This window comes from Fusarium sambucinum, chromosome I (assembly GCF_050947815.1).
Source record: "Fusarium sambucinum isolate potato_lamoka chromosome I, whole genome shotgun sequence".
In the NCBI taxonomy this organism is placed as follows: Eukaryota; Fungi; Ascomycota; class Sordariomycetes; order Hypocreales; family Nectriaceae; genus Fusarium; species Fusarium sambucinum.
Window position 1 is genome coordinate 7,219,784 of NC_139294.1, and position 20,065 is coordinate 7,239,848.

General features: G+C 46.5%; 9 protein-coding genes across 9 annotated transcripts; 7 read left to right on the top strand and 2 right to left on the bottom strand.

The window, feature by feature from the left end:
- Positions 1-313: 313 nt before the first annotated feature.
- Positions 314-2,005, top strand: FSST1_005049 (M14 family metallopeptidase; the record flags this gene model as incomplete). The annotated part of the gene is made up of 3 exons (XM_083231285.1): positions 314-533; positions 582-1,221; positions 1,273-2,005. 3 exons carry the CDS (start codon positions 314-316, stop codon positions 2,003-2,005), a joined length of 1,593 nt encoding a protein of 530 aa, XP_083088479.1.
- Positions 2,006-2,314: 309 nt separating this feature from the next.
- On the top strand, positions 2,315-3,235 carry FSST1_005050 (glycoside hydrolase superfamily; the record flags this gene model as incomplete). The annotated part of the gene is made up of 1 exon (XM_083231286.1): positions 2,315-3,235. The coding sequence occupies one exon, from the start codon at positions 2,315-2,317 to the stop codon at positions 3,233-3,235; it is 921 nt and encodes a 306-aa protein (XP_083088480.1).
- A 188-nt stretch (positions 3,236-3,423) lies between these two features.
- On the top strand, positions 3,424-4,172 carry FSST1_005051 (Mss4-like protein; the record flags this gene model as incomplete). The annotated part of the gene is made up of 4 exons (XM_083231288.1): positions 3,424-3,670; positions 3,735-3,779; positions 3,829-4,021; positions 4,070-4,172. The coding sequence occupies 4 exons, from the start codon at positions 3,424-3,426 to the stop codon at positions 4,170-4,172; spliced, it is 588 nt and encodes a 195-aa protein (XP_083088481.1).
- Positions 4,173-4,784: 612 nt separating this feature from the next.
- FSST1_005052 (alpha/beta hydrolase) lies at positions 4,785-5,622 on the top strand (the record flags this gene model as incomplete). The annotated part of the gene is made up of 2 exons (XM_083231289.1): positions 4,785-5,216; positions 5,269-5,622. 2 exons carry the CDS (start codon positions 4,785-4,787, stop codon positions 5,620-5,622), a joined length of 786 nt encoding a protein of 261 aa, XP_083088482.1.
- A 1,297-nt stretch (positions 5,623-6,919) lies between these two features.
- On the top strand, positions 6,920-8,318 carry FSST1_005053 (uncharacterized protein; the record flags this gene model as incomplete). Its single annotated transcript, XM_083231290.1, has 2 exons — positions 6,920-7,096; positions 7,146-8,318. The coding sequence occupies 2 exons, from the start codon at positions 6,920-6,922 to the stop codon at positions 8,316-8,318; spliced, it is 1,350 nt and encodes a 449-aa protein (XP_083088483.1).
- A 644-nt stretch (positions 8,319-8,962) lies between these two features.
- On the top strand, positions 8,963-10,352 carry FSST1_005054 (NAD(P)/FAD-dependent oxidoreductase; the record flags this gene model as incomplete). The annotated part of the gene is made up of 2 exons (XM_083231291.1): positions 8,963-10,175; positions 10,225-10,352. The coding sequence occupies 2 exons, from the start codon at positions 8,963-8,965 to the stop codon at positions 10,350-10,352; spliced, it is 1,341 nt and encodes a 446-aa protein (XP_083088484.1).
- Positions 10,353-10,913: 561 nt separating this feature from the next.
- FSST1_005055 (uncharacterized protein) lies at positions 10,914-12,899 on the top strand (the record flags this gene model as incomplete). The annotated part of the gene is made up of 6 exons (XM_083231292.1): positions 10,914-11,012; positions 11,074-11,326; positions 11,389-11,965; positions 12,013-12,274; positions 12,323-12,627; positions 12,695-12,899. 6 exons carry the CDS (start codon positions 10,914-10,916, stop codon positions 12,897-12,899), a joined length of 1,701 nt encoding a protein of 566 aa, XP_083088485.1.
- An 820-nt stretch (positions 12,900-13,719) lies between these two features.
- FSST1_005056 (uncharacterized protein) lies at positions 13,720-15,196 on the bottom strand (the record flags this gene model as incomplete). The annotated part of the gene is made up of 2 exons (XM_083231293.1): positions 13,720-14,696; positions 14,851-15,196. 2 exons carry the CDS (start codon positions 15,194-15,196, stop codon positions 13,720-13,722), a joined length of 1,323 nt encoding a protein of 440 aa, XP_083088486.1.
- Positions 15,197-16,823: 1,627 nt separating this feature from the next.
- Positions 16,824-18,145, bottom strand: FSST1_005057 (uncharacterized protein; the record flags this gene model as incomplete). Its single annotated transcript, XM_083231294.1, has 2 exons — positions 16,824-17,758; positions 17,821-18,145. The coding sequence occupies 2 exons, from the start codon at positions 18,143-18,145 to the stop codon at positions 16,824-16,826; spliced, it is 1,260 nt and encodes a 419-aa protein (XP_083088487.1).
- Between the last annotated feature and the right edge of the window lie 1,920 nt (positions 18,146-20,065).

Genomic DNA, 20,065 nt, shown 5'->3' on the forward strand with positions numbered 1-20,065 from the left:
GTCCGATATCTCTGTCGTAACCCCGCCCACCAACCTCAGCGTTACTTTGCCCCACTAGTCTTAGTATTGGCAGCTTCCTCATCAAGCTACTCTCCCCAATGCCAAGAGCTCAATTCTTGCTTAATATCATGCTTAAACGAAAGATTGACGCTGACGATCTCTCGAGATTGAGAAATCATGCAGGGCGGAGGTAAGAACTGGAGACCGTCACTTTATGAGCTACCTATTTAGGAATCTCTCGCCTGATAGCTATAAAGTAGTTGTCCTTCCAACTCTGAAATCTTTAGGCAACTTCCTCTAAGCATTAGCAAACATGTTGACAAAAATAGCCTGCCTCATCGGCCTCTCAGCCATATCCGCTGTCAACGCCGTCCAGTACGGATACAATCATGTTCCCGTTCGACCGGATCCCGCATTAATAGCTGCTAATTTCAAAGATGTCGATATTGAATTACTATCACCCGCCTTTGGCGGAGATAGACAGGCTGGGTTCAAGAACGGCACACAGGGACCAACCTCACATGAAGATATGGGTATGTTGCCGTGTACCATTGAAGAGTCTAATTCGCTAACAACAACAGAATCATTCATGGAAAGAGTCGCTGCCAACAACGATTACATGACATATCATACAGCAAACTTCACATCGGAGGAGTTCCGCTCATTTCCGTATGTCAAGTTGTCAACAACAAAGGGACGTAGCAGATCAAACAAACTACGACTTTTTGTTCAGGCGAGCGTACATGGAAATGAACCTGCTGGTGACGAATCCATTCTCGCTCTCCTTGGCAAGTTCGACAATGATCCAAAGTGGGCTACCAAGATGCTCAAGGACACCGACATTGTCATCATGCCTCGGTACAATCCCGACGGAAACTACTATTTCCAGCGCATTCTCGCCTCTGGCCTTGATCCCAATCGTGATCATATCAAGCTTGCTCGCCAGCAGACTCGCGACATCAAGAAGTTCTTTAGTGAATTCGCACCTCACGTTGCGATTGATATGCACGAGTATGGTGCCTCTTCCAGATACGGAAACTATGTCCAGGCCGCGGATGGTCTTTTCTCTGCTGCGAAGAACCTGAACATCAACCAGGATATTCGGGAGCTTTCGGAAGAGTTATTTGCTAAGAACATCGGCGATGATATGGTCAAGGCCGGATTGAGGTGGGAACCATATGTCACCGGTTCAACCAACTCGACACCCGGTTACGTCCCCAAGTAAGTTTATTTCTGATATTAAGAAAGTAATTGCCTAACAAAATCTTTCAGGTTCGATGAGGCTGGTTCGGACGTAAAGATCGGCCGCAACGCCATGGGCGTGACTCAATGTGTTACCTTCCTGATCGAGATGCGAGGCATTGGTCTCGCTGACCAGGAGTTCCAACGCCGAACTGCTGCTGGTTTGACCATGGCTAGCTCTATCATCGAGACAACTGCCAACAACGCAGACAAGGTTTTGAAGACAGTCGAAGGCGGTATCAAGGACTTTATCGAGTCCAAGGATCCCATTGTGATCACCGATTACACAGAGTTTAGCACTCGCGAATTCGAAATGATCGACGCAACCAACGGCTCCGTTGTCAAAGTTCCTGTTCAGTTCGCTTCCACAACACCTACGACCGCTAATCTCACCCGCTCTCGACCCGAGACTTATCTCATTCCTGTGGCTTGGTCGAGCCTTGCAGAACGCCTGGAAGTTTCTGGGCTCGAAGTGGAGACTCTCGACAAGCCTTGGAGCGGCATCGTTGAGGCCTTGAACGTTACTTCTGCTGAGCTCTCTCGCTCTTACTACGAAGGCGTGGTTCTTGCGACCATCACAACCGAGACGAAAAAGAAGGAGATTAAGCTTCCAGCCGGAAGTTTCCTTGTCAGCACCAGGCAGAAGAATGCCGGTTTGGCATTCGCTGCTCTTGAGCCTGAGAACATCGACTCTTATGCTAGTGTAAACATCATCCCGTTGAATGTCGGCGATGAGTACCCTGTTTTTAGGATCATGGAATAATGATGGAAATTCACTTCTTCTTCCTAATGTCTTGGCCAGTCACAAAAGAGACGAGACATAGAGTATTATTTATGCGAGTTTAAATAAGCCTTGAGGATATCACTTTTTGTATCCTGAGGCGGCAATCAGAATACACTTTAGACAGACAAGATCTACGACAGAATATTCCGAGTTCTAATTGTTTTTCATCGCTTTCGCTGGAATGTTGACGGGACTCGTGACTAAGACTACAGCAAGTCATAATCCCTGCCAACTCACCGCCAGCCTCCGCCTTTTCCGACAATCATCATCAATCAAAACAAAGACAAAATGCTCGTCAAAGGAAGTGAATCAGGTTCTGAGACAAAGCCTTATCGGCGCATTGTTTTCTACCATCAAACTCACTACAAAGACGATAGTTACATCTCGATACAACCAACAATTCTCCCAAGTGCAGGCGTCACACACGTCATCATCGCGGCTATCCACCTCAACACGCCTACGCGCATCACACTCAACAATGATCTCTACGATGCAGATAAATTCATTCCACTCTGGGACGAAGTCAAACAACTTCAAGCAGCAGGTATTAAAGTCCTCGGCATGCTAGGCGGCGCAGCTCAAGGGTCATACACAAAACTTGACGGCTCGCTTGAAGGCTTTCATCGATGGTACCAGCCACTGCGTAGAATGATCAAATGGGCTGGCTTCGACGGCTTGGACCTAGATATTGAAGAAGCAATGTCTCTAGGCGGTGTGATCCGTCTAATCGATCACCTCAAAACCGACTTTGGCCAATCCTTCCTCGTGACTCTCGCGCCCGTCGCACCAGCGCTGCGCAATGAGCAAAACCTAGGCGGTTTCAACATGGAAGAGCTCGAAAAAGGTCTCGGGTCGCGTATAGCATGGTATAACACGCAATTCTACTGCGGCTGGGGCGACATGAGCGAGCCGCATGACTACGACAGAATCATCGCGCGCGGATGGCCGCAGGAGAAAGTGGTGATTGGGCTTGTAACAAACCCATCCAACTGTTCTGGCTACGTGAAAGAAGCAAAGCTGCGAAAGTGTCTCGGGGAGCTGGTAAGGAAATATCCACGTATCGGAGGCGTCATGGGTTGGGAGTACTACAACGCGAGGACGGAGGAAAGCTCCGAGCCGTGGAAGTGGGCCGAGATGATTAATGACATATTGAACTGTGACTCTAAGATGCAGGGAGAAAAGAAAATATATGACGGTCATAAATCGTAGTCATGATGGAGGTCGATATATCTATGACGACAACCGTGCGCCACGCTCATCAGGGGCAGGCACGCGACACTACCAAGACCCCAGATTATTTATTTTCCAATATTGAACACAAATCTAATCATTATCTTAACTTTAGACATCAAGGTTATTTACTCTCCTGCCAAGCACTACATATCCAATCCGCCAAGATGGGTTCCGAAGACGACGACAAGAAGCACATGGAAAATCACCAGCACCAGTTTTCCCATGACAACCACGATGACTGGGAGACTCAGCCTCCATACATGAGACCTGATGAAGCCACTGAGAAGCGAGAGAACTTTGAGAAAAAGGTTCACGGCTCGTGTCACTGTGGTCGAGTACAGTATTGGTTGAACAGTGATAAACCACTTGCTTCCAAGTACTGTCATTGCATTGACTGCAAGAAGATCCATGGTGAGTAATCCACTTTAGCTTAGTCTGCACCTACTTCATGATCATCATAATTGACCAATTGCAGGTGCTCCTTTTCAATGGGCAGCCATCTTTAAGAAAACCGATCTTGGTTTGTCCTTCCTTGTTGGAATAGTCTGAACGTCTACTAACATGCTCAGCTTTCGAAAACGGCGTCAAGAATCTCCGTTTCTACAAGACTTCATCCGGCAAAAACGAGCACGTTCTTCCCTGCAAGGTGGGCTGTGCCGAGTGTGGAAGTTGGATCATGGACGAAGGTCGAAACATGGTCCTTCTATTCCCCACGCTGTTGAACCTTGACACACCTCAACTTCGTGAGAACTTTCAGCCTCAGTAAGTTTTCAAACACATTGGCCCTCACATAAATTCTAACGAGAACAGATGCCACATCTTTTACACTCAAAGAGTAGTTGACATTCCCGATGGAACGGACAAGTGGACCAAGCTCGACAAGGACAGTGAACTCATGAAGGATGTGGACTAAGTTGTGTTGTTTATGAATGATGATAAGCGGCGGCGTTGTGGGGATTGAGATCGGTATTGAAACGAAGATACCAATTGATGAATAAAGAGGTTTTGTCGAAACTAATAAACGCGTAATAATATCGCTAAGATGGATTGAGATGTTGTCAGTAGTGTTTGGACGCGTTGTCTCAGATGCTTCTGTACCAAAGTAGCAAACCGGTTCTCAACCAATCACAAAGCAATTCCGGGCGAATGGTTTAGTGGTATAATACTCCCTTAGCATGTTCTCGTCTCCGAGTTCGTCGTTTGGGAGTGGTCCAGGGTTCGATTCCCTGTTCGTCCAGCTTCGGTGGTTAGATTCCACCTTTACCACATTTTTATTTTTCTACATGATTTTTTACACGAAGTATGTACAATATGGATTTTATCTTCTAGTCTCTGGCAATACTCATACTAGCTATAATTATCGTTGCAGTGACCCAAGCATTGATTTGGCTTAGTCTTTAACTTTTACATGCGCATCCCACGTAAGCCGGGCCACATTGTGAATACTTCGTGTCTAGGTACTGACAGATGAGGTTTTCCCCTCATTCTTCGACACTATTCTCCCTTCTCTTTATCATCGCCAATTATGGCGACATTACGCGCAGTCATGAAGCTTGCTGTAGTCATTGTTCCTGGCAACTTCAGTCTCCCTCGCTTCTGGAGCGCTATCCAGCAATCAGTCCAAGACAAGGGATATTCTGCCGAGGTCGTCGGTCTGAAATCGTCGCGGGAGGATACTATCAATCCTGCACCTGGCTTAGCTGACGACGTGGAAGAAGCTTCATTAGTCCTTAAGAAGCATATCGATATGGGAAAGGATGTAGTTTTGCTTATGCATTCATATGGAGGAATGGTTGGTAGCGAGGCTACTCGTGGCCTGAGTCGCCTTGAGCGCGAGAAAGCTGGTCTGAAAGGCGGGATAACTCGTCTTATCTTCTTGGCTTCCATCTTTGCACCACCGGGCAAAAACACGAGGGGTTTATATGAGGCAAATCCGGGTCGTTATCCCCGTCGAGAGGTGAATCAACACCATCCAGGCAAGTAGACAAGGGCTGACATAGATACTGTAGGGCGACTACCTGGTCTGTGATGAAGACACGGCAATGTGCTTTTACAGTGAACTCACGAAAGAGCAAGGACTGCCATTAGCTCAAGCTGCTGCCCAAGTCTACCAGGCTGCGCGAGTGTTTAGTGACGAACAGGCATACGATGGTTTCCACAAGCTTATTCCTTCGAGTTGGATACTTACTAAGAAGGATTTGTTGGTTCCAGAGGCTGCGCAGAGAATGTTTGTTGCTCGGCTTGAGGAACAGGGGGGTCGGAGTGTGCCTGTGTTTGAACTCGACATAGGCCATTCACCTCATCAAACAGATCCGCCACTATTGATGGATACTCTGGGAAAAATCCTAGAGCAAGCGCCTTGAATGAAAGAATGTTTGTGTTTGGTTGTATGAATGATCAGGGGTTTTTATTGTTGATATCATCGTTTGGGCAATCTTGAATACTTGATTGCGAATATCTTCCTGTGGCGGGATGTATCTAACCAACACTGTCACATCAAGATACACGTCCAAAGTATCTTCCAGCGATCGTCAACCTTCACTGATGCGGGTACCAACATCAAACACGCGAATTGTCGTGTTCATTCCATTTAAAGGGTTTCTTTGTGTCGGTTCATCGCATTCCTAACTTACCCTATAAGATGGCGGGAAGTCGTGTTTAACCCTTGTAAGGGACGATCATATCTCAGCGCCATTCCCTTGCATGGCCCCTGTAGATCTGGCCATTGCGACAACTTTAGCTGGGCTTGCAGATTCTCATTATCGTTCAAAGTCAATTCAATTACGGAAGTGTTGATCAGAATTATCATCTTTTTCTTCTTCTTTCGTCTTTTTTACCACTTTATCTACCGAGGTCAAATGAACACATTTGAGAGGAGACGTTGATCAAAAACGGTTAATTTAGGCCCATCATAGGTAGGTAGTAAAATATTCAGTTTCAATTCTCGTTGTTCTCTAAATACTCAAACAATTCTTTCATGCGGCTAGGTTCCCTCACTATCGAAATGTTTCTTCCCTTGGCTATGGTTGAGGAGGTCAGGGAATCCATCGAGCCATCCATCCCTTCAGACAATTGCCCATTACGAGGTGAGACATTGGGACTACTACATTCCTCTCATCCCATATCGCCTCCCCAAAACACGCTGCGATCTAATTGAGGAAAATAGGATTCCAGTCCAGGTCATCTTTCTATTATTTAGTGCGTTTCATCAGCTTTCCTCTGCACAGTTCCAGCCACACTTGAGAACGATATCCTGAAGAGGTGTCTCTCCCTGCAGAAGGAGTTCTTGCCAGCCATTGTTACCGCCCTGAAGAATGATCGACTGGTATGCGAGACTCCCGTAAAAACGGTTTAATGGTTATCGCATTGTCTAGAACTGGGGTTCTGGGCCGGGAAGACTTTTCCAGCCGCGCGGGTTGACATGTCTCGTCTTGCCAACAATGCAGTACTCTTTTGTAGAGTGCCAGGAGGGAAAGGGAGGTTAGCAAGGTGTTCCAGAATACAATGAAAGAGTTGTCGTCGTGTATATCAAGCTGGACATCTCTCACCATTGAGAAAAAGTATCACCACACAACCTCTCAATCACACAGCACAGGGAATCAACTCTTCTTTCTCAACCACACCCGTCTATAACACCTTATCACATCTCTATACGACAAAATGAGACGCTCGTTGGCTTTATTGGCTCTCGCCGCCACAGCCTTTGCTGTCCCTCAAGCAGTCACAGAAGACATCAGCCCTAAGGATGGTCCTCCCAAAGGATGCACAACATCATACAGCGGTCAATTTGAAGTGACCATCTTCAAGCCCAGTAACACTAAGCGCGATCTCAGTGAGGTGAGTTGCTAAAACCCACAAATTAAATCCCATTCACTAATGAAAACAGAAGCGCTCGTGCAACGGAGAGGGTGTCCTGGTCCTAAGCCTTAAAGATGGAGTCCTCAAAGATGCGCAAGACCGCACAGGCTACATCTCCGACAGCTACCAGTTCCAGTTCGACAAGCCCGCTCAGTCTGGCGCAATCTACACCTCTGGCTTTTCCATCTGCTCCAACGGCACACTCGCCCTCGGCCCATCGGCCATCTTCTGGCAGTGCAAGTCGGGCGATTTCTACAACTTGTACGACCGCGACTGGGCTGAGCAATGCGAACCTGTCGAATTTGGTGTTATGCCCTGTGGTAAGGGAAGTTCGTCCAAAACTGCGCCCAAGAAGAGAATTGTCGGAAGCAGCGTCGTTGCCACAACTGTCGTTACTGTTGTTTCGGATGGTACGACCAAGGAGGTTCCCACCACAATCGCAGTGCCGATGTGCCAAATTGGTGACGGACAGGTGCAGGTTCGCACGACGCCTTGTGATGACATGGAACTTCCCATCATTACTGCCCCTCCTGTTAGTCAGGTCTCGGATGGCAAGCTTCAAGTTCCTACCACTGCACCTCCAGCTCCTCCTGCTGTTCAGCCTCAAAACAACCCTGGCGAGGCTGGAAAACCTGAAGGAGATGCACCTGGAGGAGATGCACCTGAAGGAGATGCACCTGGAAGTGGTGATGGAGGTGATGGAGGCGACTCCAGTGGTGACAACGATGGCAACGGCAATGGCGGCGAGGGTGGTAGTGGCGAGGGATCGGGTGATAACTCTCGACCTGGTGCTTCACCTGCAGGCAACTCGGCACCAGAAAACACGGGCGCAGCATCGCAAAATTGCGCTGACTCCGATGATGAATCTTGCGGTCGTGGTCAAGGAAGCGCTGGTCGCTCCGGGAAATCCAAGCCCACAGAAACCGATGAAGTGCTGGCCACTGACTCGGGTTCCCCTTCAGAGACTGACGACACCGAGGAGACTGGGACGTCTCGTAGCGGTAGCACTCGCGCTGTCAAGCCTTTCAGACCTCAGAGTACCGACAGCGATGACGCTGAGGAGACGGACAGCGGCTCAGATGCAGGCTCGAATGGCGAAGACTCATCCTCTGATGCTGCGCAGTCGGATGGGTTGAGGATTGCTGCTAGTCTAGGCATGATGTTTGTATCGGCTATGCTGGGTGGCTTATTGGTCTTGTGATAAAGGTTATTGTTGTCGCGTCGTTGCATGGATTTGGTGTTTTGTTTGGTTTAATCTTTTTAAATGTCATTGGTCTTTGTTTAGTATCTGGAAAACAAATAGACGGTAATTTTTGAATCACTCAGTGGAAACATTCAGTATCTGGCCTGTTTACATCAAAGGTGGGATGGGTTATAGTGCTGTAATAATGCATTGATGTCCATGCCTAGTAGACATGGAGGAGTTTGGGGTTTGTTTAGGCCCCCTAAATCAGACTTCTTAGGCGGTCTAGGCCAACGTGCCCACTAGCATCCAAGGGCGGGTACCTAGGTATGGACTTGTCAATCGCCCACTGTAACTTATGGTGAGGAATAGCAACAGTACAGATCAGATAAGAGGGAGGGCTGATGGTGGTGAGATTCTTCTTATCCAATAACATACGTCCAGGTGTGTGATTATGCCCTGTCAGGCTGAACGAGGCAAGGTAGGAAATATTGGTTGGTCGCGTCCTTGTGCAAAAGTTCCATGGTTCTATTCGGAAAACCGCGCGTATCCCTACGCAATCGATAGCATGCTGACCTTGATTCAGTGCCAGGATAAAATAGCCAATACAATAAGAAGACAATCTTCGTGAAAGGATAGATTTCACATACCGTTCAGCAGTCATGTCTAAAACTGGATTTCCCGTTGAAGACCCAGTAACCTCGTACTGGCAACTTCCCCCTCACCGCATCGCAAATCATCGAACGACTCCCCATCTTCCAAGCAATGCTGATTATGTCATTATCGGATCAGGGATCACTGGCGCTGTCGTCGCCCACAAGCTCCTTGAACGTGATGAATCAGCATCGATACTCATGATAGAGGCCCGAACAGCTGCCTCAGCAGCATCAGGTCGCAATGGTGGTCATTGTCGCGCCGGATGGTGGCACAGATTTCCGCGCCATATTGAGAAATATGGGGAAGAAGAAGCAATCAAGATCGACAAACTTGAGCAGGCAAATGTCCAAGCAATGGCTGACTTTGTTTGTTTAAATGACATCCAATGCGACTTCACACTGGTGGAAACCGCAGAAGTGTTTAAGACGACGGAGAAGTTTTCTGTAGCCGTGGATACCGTCAAGTTCAGGCAAGCTTTCCGTCAGCGGCGACCAGAGTCTGAAATTGCCATCAACCAGATGGTTCTACAAGGCAAAGAGGCTCAGCAAGCTTTCGGGATCCCTGACATCGTTGGTGCGACAACATATCGTGCATACACTCAAAATCCATATCTTCTGGTTTGTAACATGCTTGAACTGAGTCTAGCAAAAGGCCTCAATTTGCAAACCAACACGACTGTGACCCAGATTACCAAACAGGACGATGACTGGGAAATTACCACGCAAAGAGGATCTGTGCAAGCGAAAAATGTTATCCTCGCCACCAACGCCTACACGAATGTACTTTATCCGGACTTGGCTGCAACGGGCTTTCTCGTACCCAGCCGACGCCAGGTATCAGCAATCCGTCCGGGTGACAAAGCTCATGAACTTCCAGCTCTGAGGAAGAGTTGTGCCTTGTCTGATTATAATGGAGGAGACTATTTCCTGGTCCGAGAAGCAGGTACCAGAGGGGGTGGGGATATACTTTATGGCGGAGGAGAGCATATCGACAAAGGCACAGGTTGCACCGATGACTCAGAGATCAACTCCGAGATTGCGGAGTATCTGCATCATGCGGCCGGAAATTATATCGGACGTGATAACTGGGGAAAAGATGGCGAAGTAGTGAACGATTGGGTCGGCATCACATGTTACACGCCAGACTCATTCCCTCTAGTCGGTGAAGCTCCAGGCAAGCCAGGACTCTGGGTGTCTGTCGGAATGAATGGCCATGGAAGTAGGCACTCCTCTGCATTCTTAGTAAACCCGATCTAACATGGTAACAGTGGCGTTTGCTTACAAGTGCGCCGAGGCGTTGGTGTGCAGCATGGATTCAGAACCAGAGTGGCTGCCAAAATCTTTCCGCCTTGCCAGAGCGTTCGAGAAACCGAATGAAACGTTTCAAATGGCATAGCAGTTACATGCTAATCAAATTTTAGAAGGCCTCAAAATCATAAGTTTAGTTTAGTTTCGTTTGCTAAATTTCATAATGCCCTTGTTTGACCATGTGCCTCCTGATATGCTATTTTCTGTTTCATTGAGATTCCCAGCCCGTAATCTGCACTGTATAGTTTCCACAGAGTGAATAACTGCTTATAAAATCGTATTGATACTTGTGGCATAGGGTTACTATTTTACCTAGTTGTTGCCCACAAACATCTTGCTTGGTGAACGCAGCTTCTTTTGCGATGTTTAGCCAGCTGGCCGTCGTATGTCACTTCAAGAAAAATTAAGTAACAATCCAACAAGAAGCGGGTCTCATAAAGAAGAATGGGGAAGCGGTAGTACAGCTGCTGGCGGTAGCATAGGTAGTGACTGGTAGGAAGATCCACCAAAGCATACAGCGTTGGCATATCTTGGAAATTATAAATATTATCATTCTTTATATTTTGGAACCTCCACAAACTTTTCTCAGAGAACAGAAGTTCAAACCTTTGAGAATCTGAGATTCGCCCGCTATCCATGCAAGATCATCATGGCCACGCCATCGCCACCCTGCGCGAACTGCCCTCCAGATGGTGATTGTTGCCAGGAAGTTGGAAAGTCTAGCTGCGGCAATTGTCGTCTCGTTGTAGTAAGTCATCTACCAAGGCATGATAGTTCTCTAGATCATCGTTAACCGTCTTCCATCGCAGTACTGTGGCTCCGAGTGTCAGAAAGTCCACTGGCCTCTCCACAAAGTGGTTTGCAAGTCATTCCTTGCCAAGGATTATTGGATTCCAGACTGGGCTCTTACGAACAGGACACCAGCTTTCGTCGGAGAAGGAATAGCTGTCAAATTTGGAGGTAAAAAGTACTTGTGGGGGAATGTCCCGGCCCTTGATGTTCTTCAACTTGGCTCGAACGAAGGAGACACTTATCAAGGCCATCTGAGCCTGTTGTTTGCAGGTATCTACCCCCATTACCACGATAACTTTGATTCAAGGCTAATGTTTTGTGTTACTCATCAGCTTCCGGTGACATGCGAAATGTTATCAAGACTATCGCTGAAATTCCTTCGACCTACGATCGGGACCTCGACATTGTCATAAATGACCGTGATGTCGATGTAGTGGCACGCAATGCTATTTTGCTCCTTGTGGCGCTCACAGCTGAAGGAAAAGATGAAACCATCGATTGCATGATTCACGTCTGGTACTCAGCCTTTATCCGCAAGTCTGACATTGACATTCTCAATCAGAGAGTGCGCCCTCTCGTTGAAGATGTCTGTGACAAGATCAGATCTAAGTCAGCAAGCACTCTTTTGGGAAAGACTTGGACATTTGGTCGACGATCTTTGAGACTTGTCCTTACGAAGCCTTCATGGGAAGGCATCTTGAGCTTCATGAAAGTTCCTGATGGATTAACGACTGAAAAGGCGAATACGATACGTACGGATGTCACACTCGCCGAGTCGCGAGTCGATTACCGAGACCGCTCTTTTCTCTTCTTGCCTCACGCACATCGAGTGGCAAGACAGCAATTCCGGGAGGATGGACTTCTACTCCCCTTTGGGACCTGCCGCAGTGAATTTCAACTGCCAAATCCGTAAGTCACTGCAGTATTCTCATGCACCAGGAAGCTAATGAAGGTAGGACATTCTTTCAGAATGCCGACAACTGGCCTATGCATGACAGCTCCGATCCTTTGAACGGCTGGTCTATGAAGGAGGTTGAGGCAACTTCTACTGGGTCAGCGACCTCGGATATCTATGGCAAGCTCTTTCGTCATCTGAAGTTTGTGTTGAATGGATTTCTAGGGCGCATGGAGACCTCAAGTGTAGCATTCGAACTTCTTCAAATCCATGCAGCCGATCTTCCCCGTTATCTCACCGAACGATGTTTCGATCGCATAGAGGTAATTTCCATTACATGAACAACCAGATTCTTTGCTCACTTTGAACAGGTGTCCAATATCTCGGATACTGGGTATATTGGTATCCATAAAACCGCCGAAATCATGTCACCACTACTTGAAACACCTTCTACCAACCCGCATGCTACTCTCATCACTTTGTTCATGAACATTGTGGATGAGAACGTGAGCGAAGATGAACAAAAAGACGATGCATCTGTGGGAAGCCCAACTTCCAAGTGCCTTCTCCAATTCCTCCCGCTCACACGTCCGCGAATGGGTAAATATGATCCCGATCTTATCAAGCTCGTACATGCCCGCGACCATGTTAGGGACTTTGATTATATTTTTCGCAGGTACGTGATGCTGGGCTCTCTCCCTCCTTTTCCACCAAGCCGAATTTATTTCTGACTATGACTCAAGGATTGCAAAGGAGTTTATGTTCTCTGACTTCCCTCGTTATATCGGGGTGGCGATAAAGGAAGAGCAAACCATTGTCGAGAAATGGCCCTACCGACTCAAACTCAAACCTGAGCAGGAAGGTGCAAAGGAGGAGTTCGACCTTTTGATGAGAAGCGGTACAAGTGGAAAAGAGCTGTACCTCGAATGGAAGCGGATTTCAGGCTAGGAGAAGTTGTCTAGAGGTGACAAGGAGGACTTTATGGTACATGCATGAAGCTGGGAACTATATCACATAGACTTTCGTACAGGATAGTCTGTCGCTCCCCATTTCAGAATAGAGTAATCGTTGATTGAGTTCCCGGAGGCGTCCATTCGGACTCTTTCGCCGACTCTAGTGTACAGTATCGAAGCCAACCGATTCGCTCATAACAGACCTTAGACTCATCCCACTGACCCGAACGTGGCCTTAAAATCATACCATCAATCCATAGTAGATTAGTATCAGTTTCAGTGCCTAGAAAAAGGAAGTAGACGTGCTGCAACGCCGCTCGCAACTCTTCTTCCGTTTCCCAGAAACGATAATCAGCACAAATATTCCCGTGCAGGACCTTCTGCTCATGACTATCCACCTCTTTTGCCTTATCTCTTGGATCACGCTCTGCAGTTCCGACAAGATGTCCAAAGCGTCGTACTGACAATTGACTGCTTTCAGAATGACGTCTCCTCCACTCAACTACTTGGCAATGACGTGCCAAAGGGAAGGCATTCTCGTAACTGTCAAGCTCGACATGAGTTTGAATGGAAACAGCTTGTACGATTCCGTTAATATGTAAATATGTACCTTCAGCGTATGAATGCAGGTTGAATCTGTCAGTTCCCCCATGGATAGAAGTGCCTTTGATTTGAAACGTCTCATGCAATTTTAAATACGGAACGCCTGTAGTCATGTAGATACAGACTACTAAGATAGTGGATGGCTTAACATCGTTCGTGAGCTTCTCAGTGGTTCGAACGGGACGAGTTATCCAGACTTTGCCCCCCCTGCCTTACCCTTCCTTCTCTTTGTCTTCTCTGAATTCCTTATCCCTCGGTTGAAGAGAGCCGTCTTTATGATTCATGCCTGTCAAGAACCAAGCTTGCCCTGTGCCACCGCAAAGAGCTGTGAATATGACGCAACTCCAATGTATCTTGACCGCAGATTCCAACAGCTTCGATTCTTGGTCTGGCACTTCTATCCATACTATGCGTCCTGATGCAATTGGCGGAATCCCCATTTCAGCCACTTTTTTTTGGCAGTGTGGTTCCGGGGGAAAGTTTCGTCGCCAGACACTGTCGATATCAACGCTTAGTTCCTGTCCCACTTTGTCGCAGCTGAAAGTTTCGAAGCCATGGTCGTCGGGTTTAAGTCCGCATTCGTTTAATTTGTTGAGATCCATGACTTGATTGAATCGTCCGCGTAGAAAAGGCATCCAGACGAATTTCAATTGCATCTGGCATTTTCCGCCGAGAAGGTTCCGTTTAATGCCACTATAAAAGAATGCACAGAGACCCTGCACAAGAAGTTTATAAATGACTGGGTCGATGCAGAGCATATTCCAAGCCTTCTGGGTCTTGCCAAGCTGGGTCGAACTTTGGATATCCTCTAGAAGGTCAACGCCGGTTAAGTAATAACATCCTACTTCAAGATTGCCGGTGGCATTATTGTGTTCTTTAGTGTTATTCCAACCCCGAGGAATAAACCAAAATACACTAGGGTTAGGTCTTCCTGTTATGATACATTTATTTCTATCACGTACTTTGCATTTATTCTCTTCTTCCTTATAGGAGTCGTCAGGAAGGCACAGGGTGCCATCTCCAGTTTTAAAACACGAGTTGTAGTACATCGACATCGTAACCTCGTATGGGTCCATGTTTGGGTTCAGTCGGGGCATTACTTTTGGTTTTCCAGGAATAGCGTGATGCCATTTCTCGAATTTCTTTGTGATTGTCGGATCAATGTTTTCCGGATCAAGGTGAAGCATGTCTGTAATTTTTGTCAACTAATTTATCCAAGAACTGAGTCTCAGGGTATCAGAAAAGGTGGCCGCTAGAAGCATAAGAGACGAAATAGGCAGGCCAGTTTATCTCAAGACTCAGGAGGCCAACGTTTCTGCTACCGGCTGGGGGTGGATTCTTACAGTGCTTGCAAAATGGTGAGATGTCGACTAGTCGCTCTTGTAGTTCGTGAGGGATGCAAGATACAGGTGAAAGTACACCTTTTTCACGGAGATCTGTAATAGAAACAATTAAGAGTGTGGCAAGATCTTCAACTCGGATACGGAAATCAGGTTGTAGCATCTGGATAGACCTCTCAATGTTTCGGATATAGTCATATCGCTCCAAGTACGCGGGCTGTTTGAGACAACTGATCGGAATTGAAAGGATCGTGGGAAGCTGGACTGTGGATAATGGCGGTCGTGAAGAAGGGCTGGGCGGATGACTCCCCGTGAACGGGGGAATTGCCGAGTCAAAATCCTCGGCCATGTTGCTGGGAGGACACAAAGTGGAAAAAAAGAGTGAAGTTGAATAAGAATTATCTGACCGTGGAAATGTCTGGGTCTATATAGCTGTGTGAGAATCGAGAAGAAAGTTAATGTAATTGCATAGAGTTTAGCTCCGCCTCTTGGCTGCCTAGAGCTCCGACTCATCGTCACTGCAGATGCAGGTCGAAGTAGAAGTGGTTTACTGTGAAAGTGGCTCCCTTTCCCCTGCCGACTGTGCTTGATAAGGTTTACAGTTACTGGGCCGCCATTTTCTAGTCAAATCAACGAACAAGTTCTGATCTGTGTCATCTTAATTTGGCGTCGTGTACGAGAACTACGACAGTGGTCAGCTATGTGCAACAAGAGACCGGGATTGACTGACTTTGACTGAGGTTGCAAGTATAACCTCTATAATAGAGTTGTTGCCGCATGAGGCTTTGAAAGGAAAACCTTGTCTTGGGGACCTTTGATCTGAACACTGTTGAAAATTTGATCTGCGCGGACAGATTAACCTTTGTTGAAAACCTAGAGGAAATTGAGAAGGCCTGGGCGAAAGCTTAAGAGATCTTGAAAATCATGTTGATATACTAAAGTTTAGAGGCTAAAGCCATAATCGGTGTTGTCTGACCAGATATCTAGTCTAGTCGTTAAATTGAAATTTCTTTATGGCACGTATGACGGCCGCAAATCCATTATCTGCCTCTTTTTTCTCATCCCTCTTGTCCTCCTCCTTCTTCTTTTTTCTTCTCATTCTTGGGAACAGCTAGTGCGACACCACTCTGTTGATTGAACTAATGTCACGTGATACTCAGGAAAGAACTTACACGTAGACAGCTGTCACTGGAGAGAGCTCCCTGGAACCACCAGACACCGCAGTGATGTAGGCGACAGCTAAGAGATATTAGTTTCTCTGATATAGAGGACGTTAGAAGGACTTACACTTGCTGCGACAGACATCCTCGGTGATTGGCCTTTTTGCATTATGTACCTGTTGGCGTGGTGGGTGCCTCAGGCCCCCACTTCCTTCCCTCTTGTAGCCTGACCCTCTCAGGGCCCTGCTAGCCTCTCATCAGGGTATCAGAAAAATTGACCGTTGGAAGCATAAAAATACGTAAAGGCCAATCAGATGACTCATAGAGTTGGGTTAACTCCACTATCTCAGTATGCCAAAGTTGGCATGGATGTTGACCAAGATACGTATTGTTCTATTGGTCATACCTTCAGGAGGCCATGATTGCACCGAGTTTCGAGATAGCTCGATATAAATACCAACTTCTATTTCTCTATTCTACTACTTATCAATTAAATATCCTCCAGCTTATCTATCATATCTTACCAGTACCCTCCTTTATATACTTTCAACAAATCAACATCATGTTCTCTCTTACCAAGTCCGCTCTTCTTATCTCCCTCGTGGCTATCGCCGCTCGAGCTATAGCAACTCTCTCGTCACTAACTTAAACTTCCCTCCCTGCCTTGGCATCTTAGGTCCCAAACTGTGTCGCTGTGTGCCTTGGAAATCTCCACGAAGCCATCGGATGTGATGCAGGCAATATTGTGTGCCTCTGCAAGAGTAAAGCCTCTCTTATCAGCAAAGTTGGTTTATGTGTCATTGGATACTCTTTCCATCATAGATCCTCAAATGTTTGTTTAAATTCCTTATCCCTCGGCTGAAGAGAGCCATCTACTTGACTCTTGCCAGTCAAGAACCAAGCTTTCCCAGCACCACCACAAAGAGCTGCAAATGTAACACAGTTCCAATGTATAGTGACTACTTGTTGGAATAGCTTCGCATCTTGCTCTGACATATTTATCAATATGCTTTTGCCCGATGGTGCTTGGCAGTTTTTGACTTGTTCGGGGCGGGGGCATCCTTGGTTTTCGAAGATATGGAGGTCAACACTGAGATCCTTATTCGGTTTTACCTTGGTAGGGTTGAAGGTTGGAGACCCATCAGGTATCGAAGCGGGGTCGAATTGCTTGATTGTGTTGAGATCTATGACTTGATTGAATCGTCCAAGCATCTCAGGCATCCAGAAGAATTTCAAGCAAACCTGAACATGTCCATCATCCAGTGTTTTATAGCCCCAGAACTTGAATGCACAAAGACCCTTTTGGAGATAACCATAATACCTCTTGTCAATACAGATCATATTCCAGACTTTGTGAGTCTTGCCAAGTTGACGATTACTGTGCAGGTCATTTAAAAGATCGACCCTAGTCAAGTGCCAATATCCCGCTTTAAAATTACCTGTCGCGTTATTGTTGGCCACGTTGTTATTGAAACCACGCGGAATGAACCAAAAGATAGGAGGGTGATCGCTTTGAGATAAAATATATCTGTTATCGCGCGATCTGCACTTGACCTCCTCCTTGTCGCCGACGTTGTTAGAAATTATGTCGGAAGTCGTTGAAGTTTTGAAAGATGCACGGTAGTACATCGACCGGTTTATCTCGCCTGGGGTCATGTTGGAGTCCAGCGGTTTCTGAGGCTTTAGCTCCTTAGGTATAGCGTGACTCCAATAGTTCTTCCTCAAGTTTCCGGGGTCAAGATGAAGCATGTCTGTACTCCCAGTTAGCTAATTCTTCCTTGGGGCCAGTGATGGTTCAGATAGGCATTCTTACAATGTTTACAGAATGGTGAGACACTTTCCAGTCGATCTTTTAGGGTGTGACCGGTGTTTGTCTTGTATGAAAGACCACCATTCGGCTCAAGACTTTTGAAAGGAACAAGCAGAATCGTAACAAAGTGTTCAACTCGGAGACGGAACTGGGGTTCATAATAGCGCTGGATACACGCTTCGATGGATTTGGCACACTCATAGCGCTCCTTGAGTCTGCTCTCTCCTCCTGTCAAACAAGCGATTGGAAAAGTTACCCTCTGGGGAGTGGACTGTGAGCTGGTCGCTTCACTTGACGCAGTTGGGCGGGTTGGCAGGTTCAAGTCCATGTTGATGGTGATTATGTCTGAAGGTTGTTTGATGAGATTTATCTTGTAGCTGAAAGGTCTGGGTTTATATAACTGTTGAAGAATCGGAAAATGTTAATACATTACAGAGTTTAACCCCGCCTCTTGATTGCCTGGAGCTCCGATTCATTTTTACTGATGCGTAATATAAACGAGGAGATGACTGTGCTCGATTAGGTTTGTACTCTTAAAATTATTTTATCAGCTCCGCTAACAGATTGCATCGAAACTCAAGATTCCGAAAAGCTTTTGTATACATCATGGCCTCGTTTGTATGAGATGCAGGCTGGGTAATCAGGTGGCAACAGTTTACTCCCGCCTCAACTGAAACTTGGGCTGACGGTTAGTAGGCAGCCTACCTATATTCCATGGATTGTACCAAGCTTTGTCGCGAGGTAAGCATTATGTCTGCGACGTGATATATACTGTGTACATAACGATCCCGCCCATCATGTTGCAGATATCCACCGATCTTGTTCAAGGTTACTCTTGGATTGTGTCCATCTATACCCAATTGATAGGCCATTTAGCATCTCGCATTCGGCTTTGGCAGACTAAAACGCGGGATGTAATTTCTGCAACCCCTTAGCCCTACGGTCTGTAACAGCGGTATGGATGCCCAGATGTGGTTCGGACGATACCGAGTGTACAAAAACACGAAGAAGCCAATCACAGCATTGGAAATGTCCAATTTGAACCGATTTAAGGCTAGTGTGCCTTTTCAGGTCTGTTATGGAGACAGATTAACTTCCAAGTCAATCCACACTTGAACGAGCTAGTTAAAGTTCCACAAGTGCCTCAAGTTGTCCAAAGCTTCAGCGCCACGGGGCTGAGTGCTGGCAACATCCCTGACTCGGTAGATGAGCACCCTAAGATATTCGGTAGATACCTGTATCCTAGGTTCTCGAAACAAAAGGTGATAGAGTTATAAAAGACGAGTTTGCTTCTACGTTAGTCAAATCATTCTATCCCTCATTCGCACACTACTTCATTCATCGACTTACAACCAAAGAATTAACAACTTTATAATACCAATCTCTACCTACAACCGAAACGATGCCTTTTACTTGCACGTATGTCTTCGACATTCCCTCTCCCGACACAAGTCAAGTATATAATGGCTAACTGTCGTCTAGTGACCCCTGCAAGATTTTGGCCGCAATCTTCATCCCACCTCTTGGTGTCTTTATGGAGAGAGGATGTGGAGGCGATTTCTGGATCAATCTCCTCCTCACATGTCTATGTATCACACCTGATTCCTATCAAGCTATAATGGTACTGACATGAGTAGTCTTCATTCCTGGACTCCTACACGCGGTTTATATCATTTGCAAATACTAGCCACCGTCGGTTAGAAGTACTCTGTAATTTTGGAGACAGCTGCGTTGGGATTTTGCTGAAGATGATTGCCATTGATGGGGTCGGAAGCATTTTAGTTGAGAGGATTGTTGAAAAGCAAAGAACAGGATTATAATGTCAATTACTCTCTATTTTAATTTATTCATTATGGAAAGCAGATTCATAGCTCCGCAAGTCAACAGTAAAAGAGTATGCAGAGCTTCATGGTGGTTACGATGTACAGTATGCGATGATTTGCTAGGCATAGGGGTCAGTGTTTTATTTAACACATTCTCAAGGTGTATCGTAGCAAAAGGCACAATAGTCTGCCAGGAAGTGACGTCATTGATCATAATGCTAGAGATTTGGCTCATCAACACAAGCCAGAGCTTCAATTAGATTGTGAAATGGTTGTCAGATTGTTTCCATTGCCGCCAGTCTTGTCCTACCCTAGAATGGCAACATCCATTGTCTAAGGGGGCACAGCACGGAAAGATGAAGACCCGGAGTGAAGAGGCTATCCCACGACTAGATTGGGCGAGCAAGACATCAGCGGTGTGTTGA